The sequence below is a fragment of the Cricetulus griseus genome, chromosome 8, assembly GCF_003668045.3.
Source record: "Cricetulus griseus strain 17A/GY chromosome 8, alternate assembly CriGri-PICRH-1.0, whole genome shotgun sequence".
Taxonomy (NCBI): Eukaryota; Metazoa; Chordata; class Mammalia; order Rodentia; family Cricetidae; genus Cricetulus; species Cricetulus griseus.
The window spans coordinates 41,850,845-41,864,148 of NC_048601.1; the positions used below are offsets into that span (position 1 = coordinate 41,850,845).

A 13,304-nucleotide genomic window follows, 5' to 3' on the forward strand; every position below is an offset into this window, starting at 1 on the left:
CATACTGAGATCAGAGGATTACTTGCCAAATTTGGATTTCACCTTCTACCATATGGATTGAGGGGATCCAACTTGAGTCATTAGCTTTGGCAGTAGGCATGTTTGCCCAAAGAGCCATCTTCCAGTCCCTAGAAATTTACTTATTTTACTGCTACCTCCCCTTAACCAGAATATCAACTCCTTTAGACAAGGGAGATTTTTACTTCATTGCATTATTTTTTATTAGTCATTGAGCTATGTTTCCTTCTAATAATCATAGTTGGGCCCAATAACTGCTAGTTGACTCTATAACTCCTGCCAGTATACATAGTGACACCATTTTGGTCTCATCCACTCCTCTGGGTAGCAATATATCAACTCCACTTCTCACTGCCTAGTTTTCAATGGTCAAACTCTCAAGATTCTTTCTAATGATTCCACTGAGAACTGCATAGGCTTCTTACCAGCTTCTTAGGTTAATGGCAGTGGGTGAAACAATTAATAGAAAACCAATTTCCCTGCCTTGAAAATCACTGTCAGACCTGTACAGTACACAGGAATTTATGGGTTACTTTTCTCACTGCAGTGACAAAATGCCTGAGAAAACCTCACAGAGGGTTTGTTTTGTCTCGGTTTTGTGGCTGTTAAGTTCACTCTGTGCAGCAGGGTAGGAAGCTTTTCATCCACAATCAGGAAGAAGTGAGAGATGGATGCTGGTGTGTAGTTGACTTTTTCTTTTTCTCAATTTTTATTGATTTCAGGACCACACTCCTCAGAGTAGTGCTGGCTACCTTCAGGGTGGTTTTCCAGGACTGTTAAATATCCTTTGAAATACTCCTACAAGCAAATACATATGCATAATTAAAAAATAAATCATTAAGAAAATAGTTTCTTATGTTATAGTGTGTTGGATCCATTTGTAATATTTTCAATGATTGAGAGTATATATATTTCAGTATTAGATAGAAAGAAAGCTTCAGGTTATTTCATTTTCTCACAATACTACTTGTTAAACCAGTCTAAAAATTAAAATGGTGATGATCATCTCAAGCAGATTCTAAGTACAAAATGTCCTTTTCAGGTACTGGTGCTAACATTCACTTGCAGGGAAATAATCTTATTATACTCAGGTTGCCAAGTAAAATAGTTGAAAAACAAACTGAGTTCTATATAATTGGCCACAGCAAGCATGGACTCTTAAAAATCCCATATTTCCAAAGGAAATGCCAGTATCGCTATCACCACTATGGAGAAATCATCCTTGAAAAACTGTACACAATAATGTCTCCTATGCCAGAAGCCTGTATACTATAACATTGTAGAAAATTTGCAGAACAAAATCATGGAGTAGATAATAAGAGTCAGCTATAATCCCATAACCCAAACACATCGTCATTGAGTACCTTATAGAATGTGCTTCCTGGATTTCCATTCTACACACATTTTCTCTTTGGCTGTAAGTTTAATTGCCCATGTATTATATAAGCATTGTGATGGTTGGTTTTAATCATCAAATGACACAATTTAGAATCACCTTGGAAAAAAATAGAATCACCTTGGAAAAGAATCTTGTTGATAGAATGGCTAGATCAGGTCAGCCTGTGGGTAACTCACTTTGGAGGGGATATGAATATCCAGCCTACAGGGGAGTAGTACCATTCTCTAGTACTGGGTCCTGAATTGTACAAGAGTAGAGAGAGCTAGTTGAGTGAAAGGTATGCACTCATTCATTGCTCTCTGCTATTGGCTGTGGATGTGATATGACTACTTGTTTCAAGATTCTGCCTCAATTTCCCCATAATGACTGACTGTAACTGAAAGTGTGAAGTAAAATAAGCCTTTCTCTCCCCATTACCTTTCTGCCTGGGTGTTTTAATCACTGCACCAAGGATAAAACAAAGCAACATATATGTGTAATATCTCACCTTGACAACAGGCTACCATTTATTTATCTGTCTTCTTTCTCATTGATAAATGTGTCTTATGCCCTAGCTTCACCCAGGCATAATCATGTCACTGTCATCACCTCTTGGAAGACAGACACCTATAGAACAACTGGAATTTCTAATAAAGCTGATGTCAAAAAGTTAGAAAAAAAAACATAGAAAGTATCATGATGGATGCTTAAAGATAGACCACAAGAAATCCTTCTTAGAATAGTGCTACTTTGTTGTATGACATTTAAATTATTTCAGAATATTAGGACTTCTCACTTAATGATATGCTATAAATCCAATTAAATATCACCTTTAAATAGAACAAATTATATTTTTTTGTTTTTTTCTATTATATCACACTGTCAAAATAGTAGTTTATTTGACAAAGAGAAAAAAATCTGTAGGCATCAAACCTGACAAGTAATTTTAAAATATAGACTACCTGTCAAGTTACGTTCAGTAGATCTGGCCTATTCAGGCTGTTGTAGATTGTACTTTTGGATGGAGGAAAGCACCAAGCATGAAGTTAGAAGTGCTACAAAATACACTGTCAGTCATTCCAGGGACTTTTTTACTTCCTTATTTGAGTTCATGACTTCATATGCCCACTCTGTGGCTTTGAAGCTGTACACATTGCTGCTTACTGGAGCCACATTAGGTTTCAAGTGTACAGTTAAATAGTGCCAAGTATATGGACGCTGCTGTGCGGACAATCATCAGAATTCCCTTTCTGTCCCTAATTTTTACTCCTCTGCAAATCACATACAACAGACCCTTTACTATATTTGCAGGACTGGTTTATTTTGCTTCACCTAGTGGCTTCAAGCCTCTTTCATGTTCTAGTGTATGTTAGATTTATGGTTGCTTTTAAGGTGAGTGATATTTCTTCCATTAACATGCTTTGTTTATCCATTTCCCTGTGGATGGAAAACTGTAAGTAATTTGTCTTCACCCTTGGCCTTCTATGAAGAGAGATGTGATAAACACATGTGTATCGCCTTTCTTAACTCTCTTTTGAACCAATTACAGAAATAAGTGTCACTGTGGTGCAGCGTACTGAAGATTAAATAATTCCTATCAAAGAACATTCTATATTGTCTAACACATTACAGGTAGTTACTAAGCACTGATTTTAAAGCTTGGAGACAGGAAGAATTGTTCTCTCATTAAGAATTTCTCAGACAATGTTGCTGTTACCAATGGCAGCAAGAGATCTGATGGATAAAATTTTTAACATTTTAAAAATTTAAAAAGGAGCCATTAACTTCATTTTAGAGTACATACAAAATTGTGACTAGCACATCAAGCTGGCTATTGTGTAACCATCATTGTTTAGAATGAGGCTAGAAATTATGGTTTTTTTTTTTGTTTTTGTTTTAGTATTTAAAAAAAGCAAAAGTGGGGGCTGGAGAGTTGGCTCAGCACTTAAGAGTGCTTGGTACTCTTCCAGAGGGCTCAAATTCACTTCCCAGTGCCTACATGGGGTTGAGTAGTTTCCAATACCCTGTAAATCCAGCTTCAGGGGATCTAATGACTCCTGACTTCTGTGGCTACCTCTACACATGTGATATATGCATATATAGTCAAAAATAAAAACATGTAGACATACACATATGCATAACTTGAAATGTATATTTGTATTATTTTTTATTTTCAAATCAATCTTTTCTCATTTTCCATACCAATCCCAGTTTTCATTCCCTCCCCTCCTCTTGCCACCGCCTTTTTCCCCCCACTCCATCCCCCAGCCACTCCTTAGAGAGGGTAAGGCTTCCCATGAGGAGTCAACAAAGTCTGGCACAGCACTTTGAGTCAGAAACAAGGCCATCCCCACTATATCTGGGCTGAGCAAAACCATCCCTCCAAAGAGAATGGGCTCCAAAAAGCTAGTCCAAGCACTAAAGATAAATCCCGGTGCCACTGCCAGTGGCCTCACAGGCTTTCCAAGCCATACTACTGTCACCCACATTCTTAGGGCCTAATTTGGTCCTGTGCAGGTTCCCCTGCTGTCAGTCCAAAGTCAGTCAGCTCCCACTAGCTCAGGTCAGCTGTTTCTGTGGGCATCCCCAAACTGGTCTTCAACACTTTGTTCATATTATTGCTCCTCCCTCTCTTCAACTGGACTCTGGGAGCTCTGCCCAGTGATTAGCTATGGATCTCTGCATCTGCTTCCATTACTTACTTGATGAATAGTCTATGATGATAATTCATGTAGTCATCAATCTGATTACAGGGGAAGGGCAGTTCAGACACCCTCTCCACTGATACTTGGGATCTTAGCTGGGGTCATCCTTGTGGACTCCTGAAAATGGGAAAAAAGACCAAATCAGGAAGCAGTGAAATGAATCAGGAAGAGTAGTCATACAAAGCGGGAAATTTTTTTAAAACTTCCATTTTTCTTAATTTACTTGTTTATAGTTTTTTTTCCTTTTTAACATTTCCTTCCTCCCCTTATTCCCCCTCCCTCCTTCCTTCCTTCTTTCCTTTCACTCTCTTTGTAATTTTAAAAAGTATTCCTATCAGGCTGAACTCATTTAACTCATGTGTTTTGAGATTCATACAAGAAAAACTACCATTTACAGTCATTTCTTCTCTGAAGCTGGTACTAGAGTAGGTAATGCATCCCAAATGATTGGAACTTTTTATAACTTGTCAGCACACATATGTTGATAGAACAATCCATGCTGATGTGTATTATCTGAATTGCATTATATCAAACCTGCCCATTTATGTATTGCTGTAAGCCACATAGATAACAGAATTCAGGATGAGGTTCTAAATTCATTTGTGATGTCTGGATAGAGTGACCAGAACATACTGATTAATATTTCAACCCTAAGTTGCTGACATTTATCTTGCTATCATAGCCTTGCGGCTCAGTCTTAGCTTACTTAAACTCATTGTTAGTATCAATGCACAAAACATTCAAAGCTATGTAGAATCATATTAGTTGGGGCACAACAAAATAAAGAATGTTTAGGTAATACTATCTTGTACAAGGCTATTTATCCCATAATGTATATGAGAACTTTCCCCATCTTTAAGTCCAGTTGTATTTCCCTCATGGCATGAGACAATGATGATGCTCAGAAATTTCTATGGAAAGGCCCTCTTTTAGATTATTTTCCCATGGCAAATCTAGTTATCCAAATCACATCTTATATTTCAATCTACAAGGATGAACTGTTTCAGTACTATTCTAGACAACTGTGACTCTGTTGACAGATAAGTAATGTATCTGTTGTTTTGTGATTGAAAAGAAACTGAATCTTTAGTGTCTAGTATGTTCCTCTGTAACAAATGGAACCTGCCACTTCCTACTCCAGCCAATGCATCTCTCTCTCTATTTCTCTCTCTCTCTCTCTCTCTCTCTCTCTCTCTCTCTCTCTCTCTCTCTCTCTCTCTTCACTCTCCCTCTCTCCCAGTTACTAATATAATTTTCCTATCTGGTGATCTTGTGAAGAAACTAACTGTAAATTCAAGTCTATAAAATTCAGAGAGTGCCATTAAGTCTATAATGCAATTCGCATTAACTATTTTAGCCTTTTGCATGATTTTTTTCTCAAAAACTGATTTAAACTTGGAAAATGAAGACTTTAAAATATGGACTCTCTGCTGTGATTTTTCATGTGTGTAGCTATTACTTCATGAGGATGAATCTGAGTAATCCCAATGTTTTATTGCCTCGCATTTTGCCCATCTCATCATACAAGGAGACTGGCTTAAAAATCATCCACACTTCATTTCCTGTGACTTTAATCTGCTCATTTGGCAAATCTCTCTCAGCCTCTAGTATGTAACAAAGCAAGTGCCATGGCTGCCCTGCTTAACTCAACAACAAGCAGCCCACTTGTGGTAGATAGAGGAATTGCATTTCTTCTCCTTTCAACATGCTTTGGTATGGTATCGTATGGTATGGTATGGTATGTTATGGTATGGTATGGTATGGTATGGTATGGTATGGTATGGTATGATGTGGTATGGCATGGTATGCTATCATATGGTATGGTACCATATAGTATCGTAGGGTATGGTATAGCAAATTTTCTCATAATTTAAACACAGCAATCTTTTATAAGGAAATATTTTAAAGCTTCTCCCTTAGTTTTTTCTCATTCCATCTCTCCACCATGGGTGACCATGGCTCATTCCATGAGTCTCCTAGTGTATTCAGTTGTCTGCTGCATCTGAAATATGACTTCATGATTAAATCAGTTTTAATTTCTCTTTTTGCATTTCAAGCTCCCAGTCAGCCACCAGGAAATGTCATTTGGAATGCTACAGACACTAAAGTGTTACTTAATTGGGAGCAAGTAAAAGCAATGGAGAATGAATCAGAGGTAACAGGCTACAAGGTCAGTTGTGATTTAGACTACATTTCCCAACTTTGAAAACAAACTCCAAGGAAAATTAAGTGGAAAGGAAAATTTTAAGATGTATATGATATGGTTTTAATCTGATTTTCACATAACTATCAAGCTTTTCTTAAAAGACCATTTCCTCAAAATATCTGACTTGTTAAATATTGTTAATTTTTCTTATATACAATTCAAAAAATGATGGTTATAACTTGTATTATTTACTTTTAATGCTCACCAAATATTATCTTTAAAACAACTGTAAGTGTTGCCCATGATTCATTGCCTGACCCAATGAAAGACATGTTCCACATGGCTGTGTCTAGATAGATAGATAGATAGAATTATCTATCCTCAGTAAAAGTATTTTGGGAAGCAGAGGCAGGAGGCATGGCTTCCTACTGTCATCATTAGTAGCCTGAAGAGTTTCCTGGACTTGTGTGGAGGTTGGCACAGGCTAAACAATATTCACAGATTCAACCCAGGAGGGGATTTTAGTTTTATTCAGTATATAAAGCATTGTTGAGGTTAATAACGATATGTTAGGTAGTCTTAATCTTTAGAGTTAAGAGAAAGAAAGATGCCCAGAAGGAGCATAAGATATACTCTAGAGCACGGATGTGGACTTCTTAAAGAAGATGCACAAAAAATAAGACACACCTAAGTGTAGCTATCGTTTCCTCAAGGAAGGATCATGCTCATTGTTTATTATAGTAATATGTAAGATATTATTGAACTTTGAAGTTACTGTAGTCACAAGGTTTATAGGAAGCTTAAATGAGATTGTTGGGAGTTTCCTAAGAGGCAACTGACAGGACTGCAGTTGGTAAAGTAAAGTCTAGCTCACAAGAATTTCAGAAAATAGCATCTATTTGCTTTATACAAAGGTAACATTTTGTTTAAGATCCACAGGGGATAACTGCTGAAAAAAATTCTGCCCTACCCAAGGTCGAGGCCCTACCCAAAGTCTTATACCTTCTGCATAAAGCCTGGGTCACTTTTACTTTATACAAAGTATCTATCAGAAACAGAATGTTAGTTTTATGTGGTCATCCTTTATAACAAATATAAATGGTTCAAAACGCTTGCTTCAAGGCTAGGGATAGGCTTCAATCAGACTTTGGAGCAACGGTGTTCTCCTTTCACATATCCCATAATCTCCATGTGTTTCCATCATGTACCACTCACTAATGCCCAACCTAACTGCGGTTTTCCATGGAAAAAGTTTAGTGCTCACCCAACCTCCTCAGTTTTGATAACATGATGACTCCATTATGTTTACACATGTTTAAGACCCATAAACTTAGCATGGAGAGCACTTTATAGTCTAGGGATGCAGTGACATGTCATTGTAGAGTGACAGTTTTGTAAATCACATAAAAATAAAAGCTGGCTGTACAAAGAGTGTGTTTGCTAATGTTTTCCAGGTTTTCTATAGGACTAGCAGTCAAAATAGTGTGCAAGTACTGAACACAAATAAAACTTCAGCTGAGCTTTTACTGCCTATCAAAGAGGACTACATTATTGAAGTTAAGGCCACCACAGATGGAGGGGATGGCACCAGTAGTGAGCAGATCAGGATTCCAAGAATAACCAGTAAGTTGATTGAACTCATTCCCTCCTTCACTTGCATCGGTGTCATTGAACCTTATAATGATTAACATGCTGCCTATCCATTTTTCCCAGCATGCCTTTGATATGCACGGGGCATAGACTATAAGGATGGGAGGAAATCATGGGAGAAGTAAAAGGCATTAAACCCTACTTAGCAAAGTTTACCATTTGAACTACTTATTTTGAGTTCTCCTTACATTTGCCTTGAGATTAATTTCCTAAACCTAAATTCCCTAAACACTTCTCAAGGGTATCGTTGAGCCACAGAGGGGTTTTCACACTTTTAATATTGCCAGGTGTGGCAACTCAAGCAAATAATCTCAGGAGTCACAACCAGAACAGCTTGAGTTCCAGACCAGCCTAGGATACATACTTCAAGGACAGCCTAAGTTACATAGTGAGAACCTGTCTTTTCTGAATTGTTTGGCCCCTTCTAATTACAGGCAAATATAAGATCTTTCAATAGAAAACTTAACATTTGTAACATCATAATCCATTTATATGTACTGGACAGAGAAATGAGATCTTAAAATAATCTATTTTTTAATTTCACAAAAACTTCACTTCTGTGCAGCTACACCCTTTCATCTTTAAAATGAAGTAGCTGACATTAGCAACTGAAGAGTGGAAACTTTGACAAGATGGGAAAATTTTATTTTCTGGGAAAATATCTTGACTAAAATACACAAATCCAAGTATCTTAGGAAATGGTGGGTAATTATTTCAGCACTTAACTGTGCAAGTCAGTCTGTGAAAGTCATTTCGGACTGGGGATTATCCCAAAAATCTATGCAATTCAGTGGAGACTGTTGAATAGGCCAAAAGAGAAACTGCTTTACATTTATTATGAGCACTCTAAGTTTGCTTTAAAGATATTAAAGTGTGTGTGTGTGTGTGTGTGTGTGTGTGTGTGTGTGTGTGTGTGTGTGTGTGTGTGTGTGTGTGTGTGTGTGTGTGTGTGTGTGTGTGTGTGTGTGTGTGTGTGTGTCTGCATGTGCCTGTCTGGGCCAAAAGAGGGTATCATTCAGATCACCTGAAGCTAGAGTTACAGGCAGTTGTGAGATTTTGAGCAACTTGACACAGAAGTTGTGAACTGAACTCTGGTCTTCTCAAGAACAGTGTTCTTCATCACTGAGCCGTCTCATCTCTTCAGTCCTGATTATTTTAGCTTTTTAAAGTATGGAACACATACTTCTTATTATCCAGTAGCCTGAACTGTAGAGTTAAAAGTGACAGTATAGATGGTGACACTGGTAATATGACAAAGCACTGTGCTTTTGTGAGAGAAACACAGAGGGATTTTTATTTGGGGACTACTTTTCCTTCTGCCTGCTTTTTCTCCCTTATGTCTACAATAAAAATCTTCCCCGTACTTTAGGAGTAGTCATGTTCTCCTCTTTTTATTTCCTTTTTTCATTCAGCAACAACTGCCTAGTCTAGAGCACCTAACCCTGCCCTGTTGTTGTTCTTGTGCAGTCAGGTGACTGAAAATGGAGTTTCTACTGAACATTTTACAAAGATGATATTTGTGTTAAATGAATCTGCATAGAGACAAGCAGATTTTTTAAACCTTTATCCACTGAATCTTTCTTTAATTAAACTATCAAATTATCTCACCAGTTGTTTGTAATCAAGTCTAATCATTTTCATGATGATGAAGTTGTTTTTCCAATTTCAATTAAAGTTTAAGTATATGAAATGAACAGACTGGAGTAATTTACTAACACTTGGACATATCAGTGACTTATACGTACTCTTAGCAGCCAGAGTGTGCTACAGAGGGAAATAAGAAATAACTGATTCTTGGTTAGGCTTGTGTTGTAACTTAATTTTGATAGAACACGCATTACTTTTGTTTTAATGTGTCTTAGTTCATTCAAACTACTATATTTTAGGGAGAAGGTAGGAGCAGGGTGTGCCTGTGTAGCCCTGGCTGTCCTGAAACTCCTTCTGTAGATCAGGCTGGATTTGAACTCAGTGATCTGTCTATCTGTTCCTTTTCAGTGCTGGGATTAAAGACCTGCACCACTACCACCGGTTTCAAACTACTTTTATAAAAGTATCATGGCCTGGCTGTTTTATAACTACAGAAATATGTTTCTCATGATTTCAGAGAACAGAAAATGCAAGGTTAAGGTACCTGCAGATTTACAAACATTCTGAAAATGTTCAATACCCAAATTTTACCACAGAAACTGAGATTCCCCTTTTGGGTTCTTAGTCTTATTAACAAAAGAATTTAGAAATGGACTCAATACTCAGTTGACTACAATTTTATTAGAGTTGAGGAGAAAAGCAACAGGGCAGGCAAACTGTCAATCTGACAGCTGCCAGGAGGAGGGACATGGAGAACAGGAAGAGGAAAAGGTCATGCTTTTTGTCATTGAGGCCACCAAGCTGCCTCATGATGAAAGAACAACAAAAAGGAGATTGAGAGCCTCAGAGAATGAGTAAGAAAGCCCAGACGGTCTGGGACTGTTTGCTTAGGCTTTGGGCCAGTATCCAAAAATGAGACAAAGAAAAATAAAAAGAAAATTAATTAGGACCCAGAAGTAAGCAGACCATATGGCTAGCCTCCATAATGCTGCCTGATGGAAGGTCTTCTGCAAGTATTTTCACTAAGGAGCTTCTGGGAAGTAAAGTATATCATCAAATTCAGGGAATAACTATTCCTCCCATTTTAGCATGACTTCAGAGTATGCAGATTTCCTGGGGGAGTGGCATCCTGGCTAGGGAATTAAGTTGCCCAGGCATAGTGACAGAATGTATAGTCATTTTGACCAGGAGGAAGTAAATCTGCCCTAATGGGCCTCAATACAGCCCTGTTGCCCTGGCCTTTTCACATGGTACTTTAAATTTAAGGAGTGTCAAAGCTGATACTTAAGATTTCTTAGTTACCTGGAAAGCCTGGGTTGGGGTCCAAAGCTTTAAAGACCTGAAAAGCTACTACTGTAGCATGACTATCATCACAGCTGAAGACAGGATTTCAGCATGGTGCCAGAGAGAACAGAAACATTCAGTCCGTAGTGTCCTGATGGCCTTTACTAATGAGCTGCTTATCATTTTTGACAGGTATGGATGCAAGAGGATCCACATCAGCCATTTCTAACCTCCACCCTGTGTCAGGTTATATACCTGTCCTACTGTTCTTTATTGTAGATGCTCTGTGGTGAGGCGTTTTTTATTATATACTGGAAAGTTAATTGGTCACCCAAAAAAAGTGCTTTCTGAAACAGTGATTATGCATGTTTTTTTCAGCTATGTGTTTTTAAATTTCTACTCCATTATAGGTAAAATATGAATATAATAAAAACAGCAAATCCTTTTAGAGGAATCTGAAATGCCTTAATATTTGCTTGGTAAACCAAAGGAGTTTGCAAATTACATACTGCAAACTTTTGATACAAATGTTCTTATGTTTTAGTTTTAGTGCCTATGTGTGAGGCACATACAAACACAGGATACACACAAAAAACCCCACAGGGCACACATGATATGGAGAAACAAATAATACATATACAGTACAGACACACATACACACACGCACACACACACACACACACACACACACAGACACACTAACATAAGCAGTTTTTCTATATTAAAGAACACTTCGTTTATTCCAAATATTCTTTTCCCATTATTACAACATCTCTTATTATTTAAAAATTACCAATTTGAATCCCTCAGAGTAAAAATACACTTAGACAGTTATTATGCTGGAAGGGAGTGGCCTGTGATTCCATTGGGTATTGTTAGAAAATTTTACTGTGAGCTGGGGCAAGTGACATTTGCATCAGTGTATTGCTGTATGACTATGACATTCCCCTAGTCACTTTGTTCTGTCATCTCTGTTATTCATTATATGAAATGAGGTGATAATATTTCTCCCACCTGCCTTTCCTACAAGAATTAGTTGTTATAAAACATAGAGGGGGAATATGAAAAGCATGGTTTCCTCTCACAAGCAGTCTTCCTGTGCAGAATCTTACATGAACTTCCTAAAGTGACATGCAAACCAGGCTCCTTTTTGAAGCTTGCTGGCATTGCATGCTCTCAGTAGGATTATCTGTTCCATTGAAAGATGAAAATTGAATCTGAGTGAATATTATAACATCTTTTGTTTTTGTTCATATTTATAAAGGAAAAGATGGTACCTGGAAATGAATACATTTCATCCTGTCTCAAAATTAAGATGAAATTAATTAAGGATTCATTCCCTTCCCATGTAAAAATAAGCTTTCGGGCCTTTTTAAAACCTGGTAGGGAAAAGAAGAAACAAACTGTATCTTAACCCAAATATGAAACAATATGCCCACAATTCTTCATTTCCAATTTCTGATACCATTAAGGGGCCCTGTCTCTGTTTAGAGGGCAGAGATGTTTTTTTAAGGAAATCCTACTGTCTATCTCATCAAGTCAGGCAGGCTTTTTCATTGGTACCAAGTTAAATTTGTAATAGAACATGGTGATGCTGCTGGCTTTGATACAGATGACTCAGTCCTTCAATATGTGGTTTTCAAAAGAGTGTGGACGATGTGAGTTAACAGCAATATGTAAAAAGAAATATGAAAATCAGCAGACTGAGTGTGAGACATTCAAAATCAAATTTTTACCTCTTGCCTACCAATTTCCTATTTTGCTACATTGCTCATATTACCAAAGGTAGAAAAATTACAAAACAATGGGGTAGATCCCAAGAAACACTAAAAAGTAGCCAAATTCTGATACCATTTTAGTGTACCACTCTTCTTTCAGAGATTCCATTTAAGGCAAAGTCGAAATGTAAAGAGGAGAATGATTTTTTTTTTTACATATCTCTATAGGGTCTGTATATATTGTACATATCCAGAAGAAATCTGAATGACTAGTTGCTTTCATATGACCATTGTTATTTCCAGTCAAAAAGTGGGGGAAGAATTTCTCCAATCCCTGTGCTTTACAGTCCATGTAACAGAACTATACCTTTTTATTATCTGATGACTCCTAGAATTTGTTCCTGTACTTTACTTTTGCAAGATGGCAGTTCTCTTGTTTCCTGTTATTTCTATCAGTATATCTCCATGAGATGTAGACACTGTTTCATATTGAAAAGTCTAAATTTTACTCCTTAAATCCCCATGTGTGTATCCTATGGTTATCTGTATGTATTATTTTCTATTATTCTAATAAAATTTATAATAATCCCATACTCCTGTGTTGTTTATTGTGGTTTTGGTGGAGGGAAACATTTGCATGGGAAAGAGGGAGCCTAATTAGAGTTACATTCTTACTGCCCTTCCTTAGATTTTTTCAGCTAACATTTGACTTTTACATCTTTTAGGGGAGTGTTTTAAAATTTGATTTATGATCTACTGACAATGACTTCTACAATTCCAAATGATTCATATGTGCATCATGGGGCTGGAATGCAGAA

At 37.2% G+C, this 13,304-nt stretch overlaps 1 protein-coding gene across 1 annotated transcript in view; it reads left to right on the plus strand.

The window, feature by feature from the left end:
* Cntn3 (contactin 3) overlaps positions 1-13,014 on the plus strand; it is a 296,693-nt gene extending 283,679 nt beyond the window's left edge. Inside the window, exons 20-22 of the mRNA XM_027428982.2 lie at positions 6,159-6,271; positions 7,702-7,870; positions 10,961-13,014. Coding sequence (XP_027284783.1) covers positions 6,159-6,271; positions 7,702-7,870; positions 10,961-11,061 — 383 coding nt within the window. The 3' untranslated portion in view covers positions 11,062-13,014. The remainder of the gene's footprint in view (positions 1-6,158; positions 6,272-7,701; positions 7,871-10,960) is intronic.
* The last annotated feature ends 290 nt before the right edge of the window (positions 13,015-13,304 follow it).